The sequence below is a fragment of the Zootoca vivipara genome, chromosome 4 (genome assembly GCF_965207765.1).
Source record: "Zootoca vivipara chromosome 4, rZooViv2.hap1.1, whole genome shotgun sequence".
Classification (NCBI taxonomy): Eukaryota; Metazoa; Chordata; class Lepidosauria; order Squamata; family Lacertidae; genus Zootoca; species Zootoca vivipara.
In genome coordinates, this window is record NC_142587.1 from 21,186,989 (window position 1) to 21,209,868 (window position 22,880).

General features: G+C 42.3%; 1 protein-coding gene across 3 annotated transcripts in view; it reads left to right on the forward strand.

Annotated features, from left to right (window-relative positions):
- The window catches only part of PCCA (propionyl-CoA carboxylase subunit alpha), a 231,211-nt gene that overhangs the window by 146,640 nt on the left and 61,691 nt on the right, over window positions 1–22,880 (forward strand). For all 3 annotated transcript variants that reach the window (XR_015949464.1, XR_015949463.1, XM_035114547.3), the window contains exons 20-21: window positions 13,062–13,160; window positions 22,767–22,820. Coding sequence is in view for 1 of the 3 variants with exons in the window: in XM_035114547.3 (XP_034970438.1) it covers window positions 13,062–13,160; window positions 22,767–22,820 (153 nt within the window). In the remaining 2 variants the exon portion in view is untranslated. The remainder of the gene's footprint in view (window positions 1–13,061; window positions 13,161–22,766; window positions 22,821–22,880) is intronic.

A 22,880-nucleotide genomic window follows, 5' to 3' on the forward strand; every position in this document is an offset into this window, starting at 1 on the left:
TTAACAGAGAAGACCTTATGTTTATACAACTGTTGTTATTAAGGAAACATAGCTTTGTTCAGAAGAATTCATTTTGTATCCGTATTTGACTGTTTGTAAGAGTGGAAGATCTTGCTACTCTAGACTCTGCTTACATGTCCCTCATACAATAAGCTCATTTACTAGAAAGACAAGTCTTCTTACAGTATCTGGATGAGAAGAAAGATTAAACAGTGCAGATTTTAGGTATTATAAAACTTGCAGAAACAGTGTTTTTAAACGTAATTTTAGTATCGCTATTCATTAACAGTGAGATCTCTACCCAGTAGGCAATATGAACATTTGAAACTACCTTGTGCCTAGTCCGATTTAGTCTAATACTATAGCTGCAGTCGATCTCTAGAGCTTCTAGCAGAAGTCTTTCCCGCCCTGTCACGTAGAAGTTACTGAGGATTGTACCTGGGACCTTCTGAATACTAAGCATGTGCTGTCACACGATGATCTATAGCCCCCTTTTTTGGTAGCGCTTTTAAGATCCAAATTGTATGTGATGGCGGCAGACTGGTGGAACATGGGTCTATCTTGTTCATGGGCAAAGGAAGGTGAGGTGGGGTGGAATGTAAATGAAAGGAGAAAAGAGGGTCCATGGCCTGGAGGTACTGAATCTTCCCACCTCTCCCAATGGATTATCTCCCAATGTCTTCTAACCTCAGCTGGATGGGTGCAGACATGGGGGAAGGGTCAGATTTGAAGTCTAATGCTTCTGGGTACTAAATGTAAGAAGAAGAAAAATCCTGAACATTACAGGAAATCTGGTATTTCATAATATAATCTAATTTTTTGTAAGGCATTGTTGCTCCTTGTTTTTCATTAGGCACAGTGTAAAATGAAATGAAATGATTTTACAGGAGCGTTATCGAAATTATCTTTTTAGTCTTTTTCAATACTAGAAACATCACTTTTCTTTGGGACATCAAAGCTCATTCTCTTAAAATAATATCAACTTCATGAGTAGAACACGTTATGGTTCAAAGAACTGCAAAGCTAAAATACAGTCGTGTCCACACTTTGTTTTAAAAGAAGGCTTCAGTCTTTGACCGACAGATTCCTTTAACAGAAGCATTCTTCAACCTTGCTAACTCATATAGCTAATGTGAGAGAACAGGAAATGGTGCAGCAACCGCCTTCACTTGATAAATATAAGGGAACATAAGGAGAGCCCTTGGAAGAGCTCTACTGGATCCGATTAATGGTGCATCTAATCTTCAACACAAGCTCATCAGCCAGATGTTTCCAGGAACACAGAAGCAGGTTATGAAGACACCCCCATTGTTTCCCCCCAGCAACCAGTAATTTTCAAGCATATCTCTAATAATTTTATTCGTGTTTTTGTACACAGCCCTGGACTCTTCTAAGAAACATATAAAATAAAATAAGAACAATGCATCAATTTGAAAGATTAACTAGTTCTTTAGGAGTGAAGAGTTGGTCTTGCCTTCTTTCTGCCTCCCCCAAGGAGAAAGAATGGTGCTTTGTGGATATTAGAAGAGTTGTCAGTTTTCTATTTGGGAAAAGAAAGCAAACTTGAATCTTGTTAAGAGCAGAAGAAGAGCACTGCTAGATTATGCCAACGGCCCAACTAGACCAGCATCTTGTCCTCACAATAGCCAACAGGTTGCCCACGAGAAGCCTGTAAACAGGAGCTGAGTACAACAGCACACTTTTTGCTTCTGATTCCTAGCAGCCGGCATTTAGAGGCATAGTGCTTCTGACAGTGGAGAGAGAACATAACAGTCATGCCTAATAGCCACTGATTGCATATCTGATGGCCAGCTTTCTTGGAGTTCCAGGGTTTCTACTTCCACAGTGATTAATTGGATGAGTGATTGGATTAGTTTGGCTTATTAGTACCAGGGTCATTTCCCACCAAAAGACATTACAATTCATTCCTCGAGGAGGTCTGCTGCTTCCACAGCTTTAGGACAAGCAGTTCTCTGAAAATCTGCACATACATTCATTAGTACCATTGTCTTCTCTAATGCAGCCTTTGGTTAATGTGTTTTCCAAAAAGTAAAGTCCGCACCCGGCTGGAATCACTGGGGAAAGGAAACTGAACTTAGCCTAGCATTTTAATTCTGAAGTACGGTGGGTAGGGAAAGTCTTTCCATTTCACTCATACGCACAGGGCATACACACAAAACAGACAGCAGCTACACACCCAAAGACAAACATACCCATAAACCCACATGCCTGCCCCTACACACACACACACACACACACACACACACACACACACACGGGTTGCAGATAATGAACAAGGGAAGGGACAACTATCCTGGTACTAGGATACAGGTTCTCATTCTTCCCACGCACAAATCATCACCTGGTGAGCTGGGCAAGGGAGTGCTCTGTATCCTGATCCTGGCACCGAGATTGGCAGAGAGGCTTCAACATTGTGGCCCTGTCCCAGTGATAAAGATGAACTGATGAGTGGGCGCAAGCAGTGGTCTCTGTCAAGGGCGTACCCACCATGCGGCAAGTTAGGGCAGCTGCCCTACTCTAGAAGCAGGGCTGGTGGGCAGAGGCGGAGCACAGCCGGGCGGAGCGCGAGTTCGCCATTCCCGCCGCACCGCGCCGCACCCTCCCTCCAGCTCCCCGGCGCGCCCTCAGGCAAGGCCAAGCGCGGCGGGGAACCAGGGAGCGCGGCGCGGTGGGCGGGAACGCCGAACTCGCGCTCCGCTGGGCTGGGCTCCGCCTCCACCCACCAGCCCTGCTGCTAGGGAGGGGCACAGCCCGGCGGAGCGCGAGTTCGCCGTTCCCGCCCGCCGCGCTGCGCCCTCCCTCCAGCTCCCCGCCGCGCCCTCTGGCAAGGCCAAGCGCGGCGGGGAACCAGAGAGCGCGGCGCGGCGGGCAGGAACGCTGAACTCGCGCTCCGCTGGGCTCCGCCTCCGCCCACCAGCCCTGCTGCTAGGGAGGGGCACAGCCCGGCGGAGCGCGAGTTCGCCGTTCCCGCCCGCCGCGCTGCGCCCTCCCTCCAGCTCCCCGTCGCGCCCTCTGGCAAGGCCAAGCGCGGCGGGGAACCAGAGAGCGCGGCGTGGCGGGCAGGAACGCTGAACTCGCGCTCCGCTGGGCTGGGCTCCGCCTCCGCCCACCAGCCCTGCTGCTAGGGAGGGGCACAGCCCGGCGGAGCGCGAGTTCGCTGTTCCCGCCCACTTTGTGGCCCCTCCCCTTCCGTGCCTTGGCCCCTCCCCTTGCCCCTACCAGACCTTTAGAAGGCATCTCAAGGCAGCCCTGTTTAGGGAAGCTTTTAATGTTTGATGGATTTCTGTAATTTAATATTTTGTTGGAAGCCGCCCAGAGTGGCTGGGGGAACCCAGCCAGATGGGCGGGGTATAAATAATAAATTATTTTTATTATTATATAAGAAGGCACATTGATGAAAACGGGGCAAACTGTAAAGTGATTTATGTGAATTAATTATTGCAGTATTACAGCTTTCCTATACAGTATATAGTTATTCAGCAAATAGCAGTTGTGAGTTAGGTAGGTTTGTATGTTCACTGCTGATTGCACAGTAAAACTTGATTTTCTGTGAAAGAAGTGAATGTATGCAGCCTAGCTATACTATGCATGTTAAAGTCAGTCTGTGATAACTGTGGAGTTTAAGAAGGGGGTCTGAACCCAGAAACCTGGTATTGCTGATATATGCACATACTCTTATCTGAGTAAAAGTTTTATGTATTCACTTTTTAAGAGCAGCATATACTGTACCAAATTTGTGCTGCACCCATGGTCTTCTGCATCTTAGGCAATATTTTTGTCTACCTTAGTGAAAATTGCAAGTGAGCATTGCCGATCAGATCTAGCACTCAAAGCAATTTCATCTGGCCCCAGCATATGTAGCAGAGTTTTCTTTAAGGTATGGTCAAATAAATTGCTTTTAATGTTATTTCTCTCTGGATTTTGTATGTAATGGCCCAGCTGTTCCATAAATGTAAAGTCCTTAAATGTGATGGGCAACATTTCTATTACAGAGTCTTAACAATCCATGAGCAATTTGGTTGTGTGGCAGTAATGTTCTTTTAGCCCTCAGACTATTGTTGGAACAATAGAATAACTTCTAGAACTATAAGAGTTGTCTGCCCTTGATCTATATTAGTCTCAAATGTCATTTGGCAATGAGAAACTCTTCATGAGCAAAATAAATGCTTCACTTTTTTTCTACAAATCACCAGCAGTTCATTGCAGTGTCCTGAAAGTTTTCCATTTAAAAAGAAGAAATAAGTAGTGAAAATAGCATACCCTTGACTTACTGGAGAGCATTACTATTACAAAGAAAATAATAATGAGTTGTCAGCAGCCAGTGTGGTTGCATATGCTGTTTTGGAGAAATATTAAATGAGAAGTATTACCTGCAAATGAAGCATTTTAAGAGAGCTTCAGCTATAACAATGTAGAAACAAAACAAAAACAGGATATAGTTTGTAGATGGTTTCACCCTGTGATATACCCTTAATGTTCATCATTATCCAGAAGCAGGTAGGAAGAGAGTAGTGAGTCAATAAAATATTGCTCTGCAACATTAAATATAACATTATAGCTGGCAATTCTTTATTGGGATGAATTGATAGCAAAAAAAGTAACTAATAGGCTAGATCAAAAGAAGTGTCAGGAATTAATGTAGAGAAGAAGAAAGCAAAACAGACAAATAATAGAGTAGGTGGTAAGTGGAGGATTAGCATAAGTATAAGGAGTAATTTTTTCTGGGTCAGATGAAAAGAAATAGAGAATAAGTGTTATACGAGGTGTAGGGAGTAGCTTCAGGATTAAAATGACTCCTATTTAAGGGTCATACAAAATCCAGGAGATGGGCATGATTTGTGCTATCTGTCATCCGTAGACCTTCTTAATAGTTCTACTGAAATAGTAGCACTAAAATTTGCCTAATGGGCTCTTAAAACATATTTCAGCACTGTTTGTTAGGAATGATTCAACTTCTTTTTTTCTTGTGGTAACCCTGTAAAGTTTGCTGTTATTTCCATTTTACCAATGGAGGCTTAAGAATCACGTTGACCAATGTCACCAAGAGTATGTTTTTTGCTGGTAGACATTTGAACTGGAGTGTCCTGTGTTCGTATTCCTCATTTTGTTTGCATAATGCTTTCTGTGTACTTACTGGAATTAAATGCATTGTGCCTATTGACTCTGGTTGCAAATCTCCTTGGTGAGAGAGAGTGGTGGAGGTGGGGGGAATTCTTAACTGAAAGTACATTAAAAGACATAGGAATACTTCTCATTTAGTAACTAGCTTCATCTGGAAACATTAATCTATAAGCAAAAAGCAGCATTCAGTTTAGAGCTGTGACATATGGTTTAGAAAATGTAAAGTAGCAAAACCAAAGAAATGCAAGTGAGCAATTCCTGGGCTCTGTTGCCAGAACAGTAGTCCTATTTTTGTGCTTCCACATGATGCACTGAAGGGAACTGAGATTTTTTTTTTGCAAAAGTGAGAGGGCACCAGCCTAGAAACATGGAAATAAAGCAGATGTGCTTATTTTGAAGTCCTGGAAATGGGATCCTACAAAATTATTGCTACACTTTATATCAGAGAATTGCTCTGTGAAAGGCATTTGCTACCGGCAGTTACTTGGTTAAATGAGTGGTATATAAGTACAGTATGGCTGAGATCCAAAGAGCTTCTCGGGATATATAAAGGCTTATAAAGCAGGGTCCCCAAACTAACTAAGGCCCAGGGGCGGGATGTGGCCCAATCGCCTTCTAAATCCAGCCCGGGACAGTCCGGAAATCAGCATGTTTTTACATGGGTAGAATGTGTCCTTTAATTTAAAATGCATCTCTGGGTTATTTGTGGGGCATAGGAATTTGTTCATACTGTATTCTTTTTCAAAATATAGTCCGGCCCCCGACAAGGTCTGAGGGACAGTGGACCGGCCCCCTGCTGAAAAAGTTTGCTGACCCCTAAAGTCCAGTGAAGTTTTTGACTTCTGGCAGTGAGTGTGGGAGGGAGAGTGGGTAGGTGCTGTTGGCTGAGAAAAATCAGAATAAAACCTCCTTGGGCTCATGGGCTGTCCCCCTCTTCTCTTCAGCTACTCATCAACTTTAATCATTATTTAGACCTCTTAACGAGTCACTGCTGATGCCCGTGTTGGGAGCAAAAATTACTTTTGTTACTTGGCTACTTTTTCCATTTTATTTGTAGGATTTGTAGGATTTTAGATACATGGAACAGATTGTATCATTTCTTTCTGCACTATCAAAATATTCTTTCCTACAATTGTTTCAGGGATGCTGTTCCAAAAACTATGGGTAGAGGCATGAACAATTGACCCATCACCTCCCTACTTCCTATATCAAAACTTTTTGAAATGATTATGAGCAAGACATAAGTACAATAGTATTAACTTATTTCTTTGTCACTTAATCTTAGTAGTGTATTTTGTGAACCTTCTCATTATCACTTTTAATAGTTGACCCAAACCACAAGTTTCAGTTTGCAATCGAGCACCTACAATTTATTACTTGAATTTCCTAGTTGATGCCATGATGATTTTCTGAATTTCAGAGTTCTAGAGTTCTGTCAATTCCATGTTAAGGACTGATCTGTCAGTTGTTTCTTGAGTAAACTATATTGAGGCTATAGTCCTATGCATACTTTTATTTTTAAGTAAAATCTTCACCTTTGACAGAGGTACCTCTGGTTAAGGACTTAATTCGTTCTGGACGTCCGTTCTTAACCTGAAATTGTTCTTAACCTGAAGCACCACTTCAGCTAATGGGGCCTCCTGCTGCCGCAGCGCCGCCAGAGCACAATTTCTGTTCTCATCCTGAAGCAAAGTTCTTAACCTGAGGTACTATTTCTGGGTTAGTGGAGTTTGTAACCTGAAGCGTTTGTAACCCGAGGTACCACTGTATACTGCTATGGGCAGAAACAGGAATGAGTTAGCACGGGATGATTCAGCATCTTGCCTAAACCTTCTTGCAAACACTCCAGAAACTCAGATCCTTTTTCTTTCTCTAGGAGACGGTATGGACTGTGATACCTGTTTTTGGATGCCAGAGTGGCTATCCCTTAAACATGCGCCATGGGAACAAGTAGCTACTGCTGAGTTTCCAAGCTGTCAGCTAAATGCTTATTTATTCTATCTTCTCCCTATGAAATGGTAACCAAGAATAGTTTACGGGAAGGAACAACAGGATATACAGGAAGAAAGTTAAGAAGTCACAATACAATCGACTTGTCAATCAGAACACCTACATTGCAGGAAACAGATCAAACTTGAAATTCCTCTTATATATAGGTGTCACATGACTATCTTTTCATCTATCTGTAAACATGTGTGTTTTATTTATTCTAAAGGTATGATCTGGGCTCTTTATAGCCATAGTTGGAGTAAACATTTCACAGTCAGGCACGACTACTGGGGAAGACTTGCTGTTTGCCATGGAAAATTCTAACTGAAGCAGAGAGCAAGCAGCACACTTCTCCTTAGATCTTAATGGATGAGAGCAGGAACATGAAACCTGTTGCTCTCCAGTTGTTGCTAGAATACCACTCCCACCATCCCGGCTGGGACTAATAGGAGTTGGAGTTCAGTAGCATCTGGAAAGCCACAGGTTCCCCACCTACGGGTTCAGTACTTTTCATAGCACTAGCCTGTGTCAGCAGACCCATGACAGACTCCTATGCATCAGGTTTGTATCTAGCCTTGTGCCATGTTCGAAGCATTTTGCCTGAGTCTTCTTAATAACTGTTTTGCCCTGGCATCTAGTAAATACTAAAGACTGAGCCACATGAGATACCCTTGTGCCAGTTCAGCTTGATGCTTACTTTGGCAGTAAAAAGACCATTTCACAGTTCATAAAAGTAGCATTCACTTTGTTTTAGCACCTTGATGCAGAACCTTCTTCCTCTGTGTAAAGCTTTCTCTGTCTCCCTCTCTCCCTCTTGCCTCCCTTCCCCTCGTCTATCTCTTTTTTAGTAATACATTGTGTGTGGAATGTTTTGTAATGAATAGATGACCCTTAGTCAGCTTCTTTCATGTCTTCAACAATGAAAGATTAACTAGATTTTAGTCATTTGCCATTGATGTTTTGCCCTTTCATATCAGATAAAACCAGTCAGCAATGAATAGTTTTTTATAAAATATTTCCCCCCACATTGATTCATGCTAGGTACTTTGATGTGTTTAACCTTCAATAGATTTAATTATATTAATAGTAGATAAAGCGCTAATGTGGAAATATTTTCATAAGCTCTTTGGAACATTGAGTTTTCCTACTTACGTAAATGCAGAGGAAAAGGTGTGTACACCCTGGAAGTGTTTGGCACCAGAGTAGGATTACCTACTTCCTTTCACATTAAGCAAATACAGTTTCCCAATTAGGACCACGTTGATGATATGCCTATGATGACATTGCTTACTATGAAATTGCTGTTGGCACCTGTTTAAAGACCTTAAAAAATAGTCAGCCAAAAATATTCAGAGTTCTTTCACTAACAAGACAATAGTCATCATGAACTTTGACACCCTTAATAAACCCTGCAGAATAGTATACATCAGTTTGGATCCAGATTTCCCTCGGGTTGGTGGGAGAATTCCTGGAGCAGAGTTATATGGAGATGATGGGACACTCCTGCCAGCAGAAGGGGGAGAGGTAACATTTGCCAATTTCCACTCCCCCTTGCAGTCCCCCTCACCACTTCCCACAGTGTTTCTGAAGGCTCCCAAACATCCAGAAAGGAGGACATTGGGCCTGCAGGGAGAGAGGGTCATTGTCATGGCTCAGCCAGAGGATTCCTTATCAGTAGATGGCTAAGCCCCCACTACTTAGCAGAGTCCATGACCCAGCTAGATCTGGGAATTCTTGGGACTCTCAGACAAGATGGCCAGGGGGTCATCTGTGCAGCAGGAGAGCTCACCCTCAGAAGCTGAGGTGCAACAGGCCCTGGGTCCATGTGAGCAATGGTGCCTTAAATGGCAGATAGAAAGACCACCCCGTAACATGAACATTTTAAACAGTCAGCAAGAAGAGCACGGGAAGAATTGTATCACTTGTCTTAAAATCAAGATGGCCAACTTAATTCTCAGACAGAGTAGTCTTGTTGGCATTGATGTGCTGTTTTAAATCTCTAATACATTTGCAGCTGATTGAAATCCAAAGAACAGCTACAATTTCAATTCAGCTAAATAAGAGACTAACTAGCTGAATCCAAAAGTAACAGTAGGTATTACCTTTATTTGGACCAACAAAAACATCACAAAGTAAGCAAGGTGACTACTTAAGGGGTCGTCTTCGAATGGATGAACAAGACCATCTACATTTTTTGACTTTCAGGTGCACTTTGAATGTTTGAAGGTGAAATATTCATGTTTTGATTTCAGTTCTGCTGATTATTTCCCCTTTCTAACATTAGGAAATATTTCTGAGTTGTGGAGAACCACTGCAGATATTTGCATGCATCTCTGTCATGTAAAGAAACTGCAATGGTGATAATGTGAACGTCTGCTTTATGTATACTATCATAGTTACTGGATGCCTATTCTGTACTTGCAAAAAGCTTTCAAAAAATTGAAAGCGATGCTGGTACGGTGTATAGTGTTATGTATATGAAAAAAGTGCATTTGAAGCAGAAGTCTAGTAATTCAAAACATCTTCTGGTTTCATTCATGGCAGGTAAAAGGCTGCCTTGATGACACTTGGAGCAAATGAGTTTCTCTCCTGCAGTCATGTACTGAATAAAGCACTTGATCTAGTTTGGTAGAAAAGGGCAAGATCTATAAATAGGTAACCGAGCTTTCCTCAGGATATGTAATTCATGGACTGGGTCTCACTCTTGGGGTCTTTTTTTAGAAGTAAGTGCAAATATGAACAAAAGGAAAGTTTTCAAAAAAAGAGAAAAAGAATGATCTTTTAATGAGATTGAAACCCCAGGTACTTGAACTTCCTTTTGAGGTTGTACCAATAATCGCTTTCAAGCTATTTAAAAATGACCTTACATTTATCTGCAAGACAGAAATGTGTGACCTTTTTTCGTGAAAGTGGTACCATTTTTCTGTCAACAAATGAAAGCAAATAATGCATTTTGCCATTCTAGCTAGGTTTTATATCAATATTCCCTTCATATAAACTTTTATCATTTCCAGCTTGGCAGGCTCAACTTGCAGTCCTTTCTTCCTTTTTATTGCCTTTGCCATTCTATTCTAGTGTAACCCAGCATGCTACTGCTTCAGACTTTTTCTCTTTCCTAACTTCTAATGCACCATTTATACTTCTCCAGTAATGCAAATTGATGTCAGGCATACTGTAGTCAATGTTACATTGAGAAGGACACTCCAGATGCATGCGTACATACATACATACATACATACATACATACATACATACATACATACAACTGGAACTGGAACTGGACTGGCTGGACCGTGGGCCATTTTAGAATTATAGAATTGTAGAGTTGGAAGAGACCCATACAACCTCTGCTTAGAAACCTCCAAGGAAGGAGAGTCCACTACTTCCTGAGGGAGTCTGTTCCAATGTCGAACAGCTGTCAGAATGTCTTCCTGATGTTTAGTTGGAACCTTCTTTCTTGTTACTTGAAGTCATTGGTTTGTGTCCTACCCGCCAGAGCAGGGAAAAACAGGCTTGTTCCATCTTCCATGTGACAGCCCTTGAGATATTTGAGGATGGCTATCATATCTCCTCTCAGTCTCCTCTTTTCCAGGCTAAACATACCCAGCTCCTTCAACTTTTCCTCATACGGCTTGGTTTCCAGACTCTCTTTCTTAGAAGGAAGATTTTGGTTTTATGATATTACCCTGAGATTTGCTGCTTCACTGCTGGAATGCCTAATTCAATTACTGCATCAAATAAATTCCATAAGAAGAGCCTGCAGAAGCAGGTCAGTGGCCTAGTAGTCCAGCATCCTATGGCCAGCCAGATGCCTGTGGGAAGGCAGGACGTCCTATAAGGACGACCACATACAACTGGTATTCAGAGGCATGATGCCTCTGACCGTGGAGGTAGAACATAGCCATTGTGACTAGTGGCCGTTGATAGCCTATTCCTCCAAGAATTTGTCTGATACTCTTTTAAAGCCACCCAGGTGTCTTAGTATTTATATCTAGTATTTAAGATCACACTCTCAAGTAGCAAACTCAGTGCATCTACAGGTATGCCAACAGAAACAGGAACACTGAAAAAGAAGCTGGCCCATGCAGATCTTGTATGAGGTCCGGGGTGGCAGTCTTGTTAGAATAAAGTTATAAACTGGGGAGGGGGGAAATTCAGTGTGTCCCTGGAGGGGCCACCTCACCAACTTAGCCCTTCGGGACCTGGGGCAAGTGTACCTGGCTGCCCCTTTGTCCTGCATAGGCCTGCAAAGAAGGGAGAGTTATTGGCGTATTCAAGTGAACTCTTAAGTTTTATAGTAGTATGAATCATATCTATCTATCTATCTATCTATCTATCTATCTATCTGATTATGAAGCAGCCTATACAAAAAACAACCACCATTGTTCGTTGGATGAATTAAAAAAAGAGGAAACACTGTGGATGAGCAGGATACATTCTAGTTGGCCATTGATGGTCCACTAAGAAGTATTTGATAAGGTCTAAAGCTTTGGTCCCAGTTATTGAGGTTTCAATGGTAACATTAAGTAAATGGTCCAAAGTGCTTAATCCAGGTTTATCATTGTTGACTCTCCCCCCCCCCCAATTTCTAATTATTATTTCACATTTGGAGGAGATTGTAGAAAGCGGGTCAGGCCAAGCATAGCATTTTTAAAATAAGTGATAAGAGATGGGAGGTGCTTAACTTTTAGGGAGGATCCCCCTATCGTTAGGAGGAGATGAACTTCACTGATTTCATTTTTATCATTCTGGATTTAAGGATAGGTGCCACGCCTACTAAATTTCCATTGTTGGAAAAGTTGGTATACAAGAGAAAGGTATTGAAAGTATTTCTACCTTAAGTAATATCCCATACTATATCTTACAATGAATTTAATCATAAATTGAGATGCTATCTTTCTTCATGAATGATAGTTCCCAGTTGGCACCCATTTGCCTGCCCTGAACTGCTTATGGAGCTGCAGCATTGAAGTTTGCATATTTTTATTTCGTTATTTTTCCAGTAAGTGCTTTTCTTAATCTGAAAATTTTTAAATAAGTATTTCCAGATCATACAGGCTGGGGGAGGAAATGGATGGATCCTGTTTTGTTTTTTTTAAAAAAAAAGACTTTTTGAGTTGGATCTTAGAAAACTAAATGGATTTTCCATTTTCTTTGAATTTATAGTGAAAGGAAATATTGCTGACGTTTAACACTTGTACCCTGTGCTGTATAAAATAACAGCTTGTTCAAACACAAATCATAATTTAAATTGCAGTGATATTTTAATTCTGTGATCCTATATTGGGAGAATGGGGCACTGACAGTCTTCCAGTTTTTTTCACATGTAGTTTGCTTTCTATATAAAAGTTATTACTTTACATTGTTATTAAAGAAATAGCTTTGTGGGTCTTTTCATAGGAACGTATATGATTCTGCAGGTAAGTAGTTACTAAAGGAGGAACACAACAGAAATATAAAAGTTTGAATGGACGCTGAGATAATTACTGTCTTATTTTAAGAAAACCATGTGAAAGGCCTTCATTAAACTGTAGAAAAAAGTTCTTGTTTGGTCCTTGGAGAGCACATTATATGCAAGGCCTCTCATGTGGGTTGCCAAGTGTCAGTAGAATTCATACGCGTTGCTTGTCTAATTACTCTAAATGTAGCATGTCCAGATACGGTTTAAAAGTTGGGTGTGCGTTTGCTACTTCGTGAAAATTACTTACAGCCCTCCACAGGCAGCTGTTCACAGGTCCTTCACCTCTTCCCCAGAGATGCCAAGAAGACTCTGTTGTTAGACCTTGTCTTTTGTGGCAGGAGCAGTAAACATGACAGGTTGCTTGGGAGCCATCTGTTTTAATATGGTTGCTCCTTTGTATGCAGTAATGAACTTGAGATCTGTTTCTTGTCTGGCTTTATCGTAACAGTTTTCTTTGGTGTCACAACAGGTGGACGTCGACGGGATAAAACTTAGTGTGACTGGGGAGTGGAACTTGGCTTCAGCCCTGCTGTCTGTCAATGTAAATGGTGTTCAGAGGACTATACAGGTAAACATTCTTCTGCTACTGCTTTTTAAATACCTTTTATAGATCTGGAAATTTGGCTGCATTCCAGAATATATTTGCACATTCTTAACTTGCATTGAAGGCAGTGTGGGGAATCTTGCAATGTTGCTGAGATCCATATGCACGTAGGAGGAGTAATTCCATGCACCAAGTCACATTTGTCTGATGGTTAAATCTTTTTGGATAAATTTTGAAGTCCTGGTAATTTATAAATTGAAATCCTGAGATTCTTATGATGATTCACCTTTTAGGAAGCAGCTATCTTTCCCCAGAGGACTGACTCACACCCACGCTCTCCTCAGACTCAGTACATGTTCTGCCCACCTTATTAATGCTCCATTAAGTAGCAATAATTAAGAAATATATCCCATGATGAATTTGTTATTGTTAGGCCTTTCCTACTCACCATAGTAGGGACCCAGGTGGCGCTCTGGTTAAACCACTGAGCCTAGGGCTTGCTGATCAGAAGGTCGGCGGTTCGAATCCCTGTGACGGGGTGAGCTCCTGTTGCTTGGTCCCAGCTCCTGCCAACCTAGCAGTTCGAAAGCACGTCAAAATGCAAGTAGATAAATAGGAACCGCTATAGCGGGAAGGTAAACGGCGTTTCCATGTGTTGCTCTGGTTTGCCAGAAGCGGCTTTGTCATGCTGGCCACATGACCTGGAAGCTATACGCCGGCTCCCTCGGCCAGTAATGCGAGATGAGCGCGCAACCCCAGAGTCGGTCACGACTGGACCTAATGGTCAGGGGTCCCTTTACCTTTACTCACCATAGTGATGGGTGAGATCTCCTCAGCTCATTTTCAATTACTGGTGTCATCGGAGGATCCTTGTCCTGGAGGCGGGAGGACTTCTTTGGGAATAAAATGTTAAACTGACTTACTGTTATATTCTAATGTTATTTTAGTGGCAATTGGGGTAATCCAAGTTACAGGGCACAAGTTTACACTATTAGCAGCAGTATGGCTTAAAATTGTCCATATTTGTATGAATTCATGTAATTGATATATATGTCTGTCATCACTAAATATGCAAAGGAGCATCATTTCCATAAGAACCAACCTACCATATTCACTTTATTAAAATAACTTGGTCTAATAGGTAAAGTGTGTGAGCTGTTTAAGATGCTTCTTATTGCCTTGTTGGCCTGAAGATGCTTCCCTGTTAGTGAATATTCTGGTTCTAATAGAGGGAGAGCAAGGACTGATTTATATGCTGGAAATAACCAAGTCTGATGAGAACAAATGCTATGGAACCCTACTAAAGCACCTCTTAGCTGTCCCTTATTTTTATTTTATTGTGTTAGTTATTGCATATTATTAGGATATTTCCGGCACAGGGAGATATCCCTATAGAACTTGACAAAACCGTGCTCCCCTCTTCAGTGTGGTGGTGTGTGCACCCAGCAGTACAGCTGGATGCGAGAGAATGAGAGGACTGTGTGCATATCTCCATATTCCCCATCCATAACTTCTACTCTACCCAGGCAAGCTACATGAGCTCCACAGTTTGCCTGATTTGCCTGAGTAGAGAGGAAGAGCTGTCTGAGAATATAGGAGGAGTGCCAGGGTGGGCATCTTTTGTGCCCACCGGGGAATATGACAGAGCTCTCTTCAAGCTTAAGGGACGTTCTTGCACATGGGCACTGTGCCTGCTTGGGGAAGGGCCAGGCCAAAGTTTGAGAGAGTCCTGGACAAAGTGATCTCTGGCGAGACCTCCTCCTTTGCTTTTGGACTCTCTCATTGTCTGTAACCACCAGGTAAGCCAAACACTCTAAGCTCCAAGTATAAGAACCACTAATGTGATTGAGTCTAGCTGCAATTTTATTTCCCATAATATTGTGGAGTGATGCTGCATCAAGAGCATTGTGGGAATATGGTAGCTAGACCCAGCTGTCCAATTTTGCTCAGGCTTTTTTTAATGGGGGCCCAGGGCAAACCTCAGCTGTGGGCCCTGCTGGGACACGTGGTCCCTGACAGCTGCCCAAGGATGCCAGGTGCCGGTTCTTGCCCTGTCGGGCCTAATCAGTTTTAGTAATATACATGGTTTTTTTTGGCACTGGAAAAAATGTTGGGCATAACCCTGCCAAAGTTAATCACTTCTGCAAAGTTAATACTTAAAAAATCCTTGGCTGAATTGTGCTCATTGTTTGAAGCAAAAACATTTGCAACATTGTTAGTCACTGTCACTCTCATCTGACTGCCCGAAATAATGTTTTCATTGTTCTCTTCAGCTGTAAAAATATGATCATATCCTTGTCATCTGGGTATTCCCATTCCTCATTCTAGGTAATTACCAGGCTGATTATTACTACCTACTTTCCAGCTCCAATGAGATGTTGAAATGCCGATTGATTGAGTCTTTGGGTCATTTCCCCACATCACTGTAATGTAGTTATTCCTCTTTTAAATGATGCTTCTGTAATTTGCTGCTGCACTCTTCAGAGGAGTGGGATTTGAAAATAGTTTCCCCCTCCCCCCAGAAGTTTTCCCCAGGGTGCGTATGTTGTGTTAAATCCACAATTAATTAACATTCTTCTCCTTGTCCTCCCCCTACATTGGACAGACATTTCATTTATTTATTATTTATTACATTTTTTCTCTCTCACCCTTTTTCCAGGGAGCTCAGGGGTGTACACATGCCTCCAGTCCCAATTTTAGCCTTACAAAAACCTTGTGAAATAGGTTGGGTTGAAATGCAGTGACTGGCTGAAGGTCCGCTAGTACGTTTTCAAAGCTGAGGGGAGATTTGAACCTGGGTCTGATCAGTCTCCGTGCAGCTATCTAACCATGATGTAGCATACTGACTCCCAAATGCATGAATGTTGTATAGAAAATAGTATTGGTGTCTCTTAAGTTTAGAAACACCAAAAGAAAATTTTCTTCCTATGGTATTATCATATAGGATTCAATCTTCCCCTTTCTGGTGAATACAGATATGGAACCACATACAGTGAAAGAATAGAAAGCAGGGATATGAATGTTATCATCAGTATGTATGGTGAATAATAATTCCAGTTGCCAGATAAGTTGTCTTCTTCATTGACATCAGTGCTCCCTCCCTAGGGGGTACTCAAGGGTCTGCAGTACTGGGATCTCCTTTTTGTTGTAAAAAAGTGTGACAGTGTAACAACTTCATGGTGTGTACCAGCACCTATTTTTCTAGGGAAAAAGCACTGATTGGCATTAACGTTGCAAATAGTGAAATAGCTGATCCAGAGAATGATAGGAGAATTCATTCTTCCATAGGTCAAGAATCATATTCAAGTGCTTCTTTAACAAGACATTATAGGAAACCCTCCACTGTTGAGGCTCTCTAAATCTAGAAGAAATTGGTTCGGATTTCAGATGAAAACCTATGAGAACAAGCACTGCAACAAGGGTTTGCATCTAACCATTTAACGTCACTTGTATATCAATTAAAGAAAAACCTGCAGTGGGGTATAGGTTTACTAAATCAAATTTTATGTTCACTGCATTCTTTAGCATAATTGTTGCATGGTTTCATGCTTGTCTCCATAAAGGTCAATAATTCATCTATAACAGTTGTGCCAGCAGCTCTTCTGGTTGTGAAACAACATAGATTTCCAATATACCGGTAATTATGAATGAACATTTTTCTGCTTTCAGTTTCCTTAGGCTGTCAGTGTCAGTTCTGTGCCTTTTGAAATTGGGGCAGCATCTTCGTATCTACTTGTCCATCCAGACATATCCTAGCATAATCATCTGATATCACTGTGTGCACCTGGGCCACAAGATAATAAATTAAGGCTCAGTAGAAAAGGTGCATCCCATGCTGTCCTGTGGAAGACAGTAATACTGCTACAACACTCCTTCTGTCACCACCGAAGCAAACTTTCCCTCTCTCAGGTTCTCACCCTGAGTGTCATAGGTCTTCCTTCCTTCCTTCCTTCCTTCCTTCCTTCCTTCCTTCCTTCCTTCCTTCCTTCCTTCCTTCCTTCCTTCCTTCCTTCCTTCCTGTCCTACTGTACAATTTTGGATGCTGTGTCGCAAATTATACTAAACAAAATTTACCAAGAGCAAAGATGGAAAGGTCAACATTGCTTGTATAGCAAGAGCTGCCGAATAATTGGCACTTTGCAGCTGCTCCATAATCAGCATTTCTTGTATGCTCATTAAGTACATCATACTTGTCCATTCACACCTTGAAGTGTTCTGATTTTTGTATTTCAGATAATGTGTGTTGATTAGGGCACTCAACAGGTTTAAATATCTGGATTCTTTTCAACAACTGCAGTGTTTTCCAGACAAGAGTCTATTAGTGGAATCTGATGCCAAGGTTTCTAAGCCACACAATGTAGCTCAGCTCCAGAAGAGCCTTAAAAAACATTGAATGAATTAAAGTATGCAATCTGAATGTGAAACTGCCCCTGAAATCAAAAGCATTGTTCCTGGGTAGGCTTCTTTGGGCGCTTGCCAAAGGCCACAACCTGCAGGGACCCTGCTGTCAATCTCCAGAGCCTTCTGGTCCTGCTGCAACACCTCCTTGTTGTCCCTGCCTATTCATAGAATCATAGAGTTGGAAGGGATCTTGAGGGTCTTCTGATCCAGCCCCCTGCAATGCAGGAATATGCAGGTGGCCCATATGGGGATCAAACATGCAACCTTGGCATTATCAGCACCATGCTCTAACCAACTGAACTAACCAGTAGTGCACTATCTCTCTCGCTCTATTTTTAATAATAATTATTTTAATTGTCCAGACAACACCAACAGCAGCAGCAACAAAAGAACATCAGGGGGTGGGTGGGTGGTAGGCAGATTTTTTTTAAAAAAAAAAACCCCTGTGTACCACAATACATTGAAATTTATCTTCAGTTACAGGTAGTAAGTGCTAAAGTCCTGACATGGTCTTCCAGGTGATTTGGAGGATGTTTCTGCCTCCTGTTCAGAGTTTGAAACTCCCATTGTTCTAGGCGCATTTTGCAACAGGGAATCTCATTAATGCGAGCTCTGGGCGCAGTACTGCAGAGTGTAAGGAATGGAGGATCTTTTTCTGCCTCCCCCAACTTCCAGCCACTCTCGGAAGACTGGAGAAGAGACCCTCTTAAGGATATTAGGGGGGTGGGCGGGGGAAGGACTAAACCATGTGAAAAATGAATATAATATTTTAGCTGCAGTTCATTCCTTTTCAGCTTTGTATTCTTGTTATTAAAAAAAGTGCGCCTAGACATTCTGTTGTTGCACCCATAACCTAGGTTTAAGGTGCCATGTAGCTCCTAGATTTCATATCTCAGTTTCTAACACTGTTCCTGTTCACTCACCCCCTCTGAGTATGCAAGCAGTAATAAGTGCGAGGAGATGGAGCAGCCGCCTCTGCTTCCTTTGAGCTTTCCCTCTGGACTCTGGAGCCAGCACTGTATGAACTGGTGCATCAGGGGACCATATTTATAATGCAGGGTCTCTGGTTAGCATGGGAGACATCTGCTTATTGGGTTCTATCCTTTTCAAGCACCAAGGGCAGGGATATGTGGTTGGTTGACTTGCAAGTCTCTTTCTCCTTCATCCTTCAATTTAGTTCTTGCCTCCACTAAAGCACATAGTGTTTCCCTCTTTGTTTTTCTTTCTCTCCTTCCTTAGCTGCTTATATTTCTCTTTTCTCCATCTCTCATTAATTCATTTTTTAAATAACAAGGACCTGTTGCCTTATCTTCTTCCTTCCCTCCCCCCTTCTTTCTTCTACTCCCAACCCACCCTGCCTGGAAAATGGCTCCTACTAGTAAGTAGTTTGCAAAACCAGGAAAAAAACCCAGTCAGTGCTGCTGACTAGTTTGCAAAACCTGTGGTGGTGGTGGTGGAGGTAAAATCAATGACAAGAAGTTTAATGTAGGAGAAGGGCATTCCATTAAAAAAAATTCGATTGAATTTTGACAGCTTATCAAGTATTCTGTATCTGTTTGTTTTGGCATACAGTTGCTTCATTGTAAGCAGCTGGTGCTTTGTTCTCCTTTGCTGTTTCCAAAACTTGATTGTGTTTCTCCCAGTCTGTGGGGAAAAGTGTATATTCCTGTTTCCTTTATAAACATAAATGTCAGGATTTTTGTATGAAATTTTGTTTGCCATATTTTCCACTCCATTAATCATTTTAGTTGAAATATGTCAAGACTTGGCACATTCTTCTTTGTTTTCCTTTGGTTGTAAAGAGTAGAGTACCACTAAATGACCCATCAGCTGAGAAAAAGAGATTTTGAAGAAGGTGTTGCTTCATAAAGTTTTGCTATAGAGCATGGGTAGGCAAACTAAGGGATCCGGCCCAATCGCCTTCTAAATCTGGCCCGCGGACGGTCCAGGAATCAGCATGTTTTTACATGAGTAGAATGTGTCCTTTAATTTAAAATGCATCTCTGGGTTATTTGTGTGGCCTGCCTGGTGTTTTTACGTGAGTAGAATGTGTGATTTTATTTAAAACGAATCTCTGGGTTATTTGTGGGGCATAGGAATTTATTCTTCTTTTTTTCAAAATATAGTCCGGCCCCACACAAGATTTGAGGGACAGTGGACTGGCCCCCTGCTGAAAACGTTTTCTGACTCCTGCTATAGAGGATGTCAAGAAGGAAGACTTGCTGCCAGTAAACATTGCTTTGTACAGAGCAGATTGCTTTGTAGAGAGCAGATTTTAGATAACATACATAGCTCTGCAATTATTCTGTTTACCTGTGTGGAACTTCATAGGTGTAACAGATACCTGTTTCTCCACCTCACTTTATCTAAACACAGCTTTAAGCACCTGTGCTTTTCAAATTTTTCACTGCTACCAATTCACAGATGGTTTTTGAGACCTCCTAGTAGCTCGTGGTGTAGGCTTAGGCATGAGATGGACACCCAGTAGAGTCAGGATTCGCTATTATGTATATATGGGAATACTGATATTTACACTGGGATCTTGAATGTGCTCATTGAGAGTTTGTGGAGACTCAAGAGACACTGGCACTGACAGCAGCTTCTAAGTGGCTTTTATTTACATGAGGCCAAATTTCTTAAACCTCCACCCCAGCCAAATTCTCCCACGCCCTAGTCCAGCGGCTAGGGACAAACTGCCTCTGGGTTGTACTTCTGGCTGCTTGTTTGATTTGGCTACCAGTAACTTAAAAACACTACTTGTCCAAGTTTCCTCTGCTAAGACTTTTCAGAGGCAGCCTCTCAGACTAACACCAGCTTCCATCTTATGATCTTCATCAGACAAGTATTAATATGACACTGATAATATTCTCTGGGCGGTTTTCTACACTCCCCTCATCAACTCCCTTTATTACCACTCCTCAGCTGACCAATGTCAACTTAACTCCCAACTGAGTAGAGCCTCAAGCCAGTCACAGTCTGCTGTCACCCAGACCTATTAGACTGAATCTGCCTGTTCCAGGTAATAAATTGCCAAAGTGATGGTCTCTTTCTCCACTCGGAACCTTTCACCAAGCAGTTATGGCCAGTGGTATAGTAGGCCTCCGACATGGACAAACACACAGCTTATATACTATTTTTCCTTAAAATGTGAACATAAACATACATTTATATAACATTTCTCTACAAGGCTTTATGCTTTTTCAGGTTAATTGCATAAAGTGATGTTCCTGTAGTTTTAAGTATTGAATTTGGCATGGGGGAATTCAGATTCAAATCCTTGGAAAGTTGTGAAACTCGTTGCTATCTCTCTGCATAATCTACCTTTCAGGGTTATGGTGAGACTAAAATACCATGTGGAAAATAAGGAACTAACAATTAAAATACCATATGTCAAAACTTCTCAAAGAACATTTGCCGTTCATGACTTTTGTAGTCCAATTTACTGTTAATATATTCTATGCTAGTCTCTGCCCTCTTAATGGCTTGTTGTGTGAAAACAGAAGGATCAGGCTTCTTGCTTTGAATTTGAGCAATTTTTCATCTTTGTTTCAAATTGGAAGTGAACCTACTTTTTAATAAGAATGTTAATAATGTAGGGGAAGTGTAGATGAGGATCTTCAGAATTACTACTGGTACTGCACCACCCTGCCCAGACATGCTGGTTTGCCCCCTCAACTGAGTGGGCTGGTGTGTGCATCCTTGAAAACTGGGGGGCCCTTCGGCCCCTCTTAGATGGCACCCCTCTCCCTCCCCCAAGTAGTTCAGGGTGGCATGAATAGTTGCCCCCTGCCCTATTCGTGCATCAGCCCTGAGCCTTATCCCTGATTGGAGATTTGGACTTGCACCTCTTCAGTTTTAAGACTCTAACCGCTAATCTGTATTGACTCAAGTAGATATCTTGTAGAGTCCTGGGTCAGTTTGCACATAAGGCTAAGCCAAACCTAGAACCACTTCCCTCTTTGCTGCTGTCCTGCAACCCATTATAGTCAAACCTGAGCATATGGTTTGCCTTGCTCCAGGGATATCATGAGCTGTAGACAAGGTTTGTTTGATGGCTACCGCTCCTAGTTTGTCTGCAAAATGCAAACCACAAGCCTGAGTGTGGACACAGCACTAAGCCAAATTGTGGCTTAATTGGTTAGCACGACAGTAGCAGGACCAGGTGAGGAGCAAAGTGGCTGCAGTTTTTAGCATGAATACCTGCACACTTACCTGTTCATGTTAAGCCATGGTTAGGCTTAGCATTGCATGCAAACAGCCTATTTCTGAAATACAGTATTTTTCACTCCATAAGACGCACCTGACCATAGGACGCACCTAGTTTTTAGAGGAGGAAAACAATTTTTAAAAATATTTTGCTTTCTTGAATTGTCCTAGGCATAGCAGCCAACTACTAGAGGCCCAGGTGCCTTTACCCCCCATTAAATATTTGAGGAAGTCGTCTCCCCCCATGTTGATGGGCATTGTCATTCATATAGTGTGCATGCACTTTGTCTTGAGATCAATTGCAGCGGTTCTCAACCTGTGGGTCCCAGATGTTGTTGGACTACAACTCCCATCATCCCTCAACTCCCACCATCCCTGAGCTCTGGTCTTGCTAGCTAGGGGTAATGGGAGTTGTAGTTCAACAACATCTGGGGACTCACAGGTTGAGAAAGGCTGATACGGTATGTGAGGTGGGGCTTTCCTGCCACCCCAATATTTTATTTAAGTTGGAAGAGGGAGGGAGGGAGGGAGGGAGGGAGGGAGGAAGGAAGGAAGGAAGGGGTGAGAGAGAGAGAGAAGGGAAGGAGTGAGTGATAGAAAGAAAGGGAGGGAGGGAGGGAAAAGAGAGGGAAGAAAGGAAGGGGGGGAGAGAGAGAGAGAGGCAGAGAGAGGGGAAGGAAGGATGGAAGCTGGGGGGAGGGGCGGAAGGGGCTCCCTTCTGTCTCTCCTCTCACCTCACTCGCTGTCACGGAAGCAGCCCGAGAGCCGGTTTCCCGCTGCTTGCGGCTCTGGCTCTGGCACGGGCTCTAGCTCTCACATTCGCTCCATAGGATGCACAGACTTTCCCCCTTCCCTTTTGGGAGGGAAAAAGTGCGTCTTATGGAGTGAAAAATATGGTAAATAACTTTGTGTATACGTATCCTTGCCTCATAAAATGTAACTTTGCTAGCACTCTTGAATGGGGGCAACTATTGCTTCTGTTTATAGAACATAATATAACTGCTGTTCATTGGTTTCTTCTAGTGCCTTTCACGTGATGCAGGTGGAAATCTTAGCATTCAGTTCCTTGGCACAGTGGTGAGTACTAATATCTGCTCTGTGTGTGTGTGTGTTTGTATGTGTACTTTTTGTAATGAG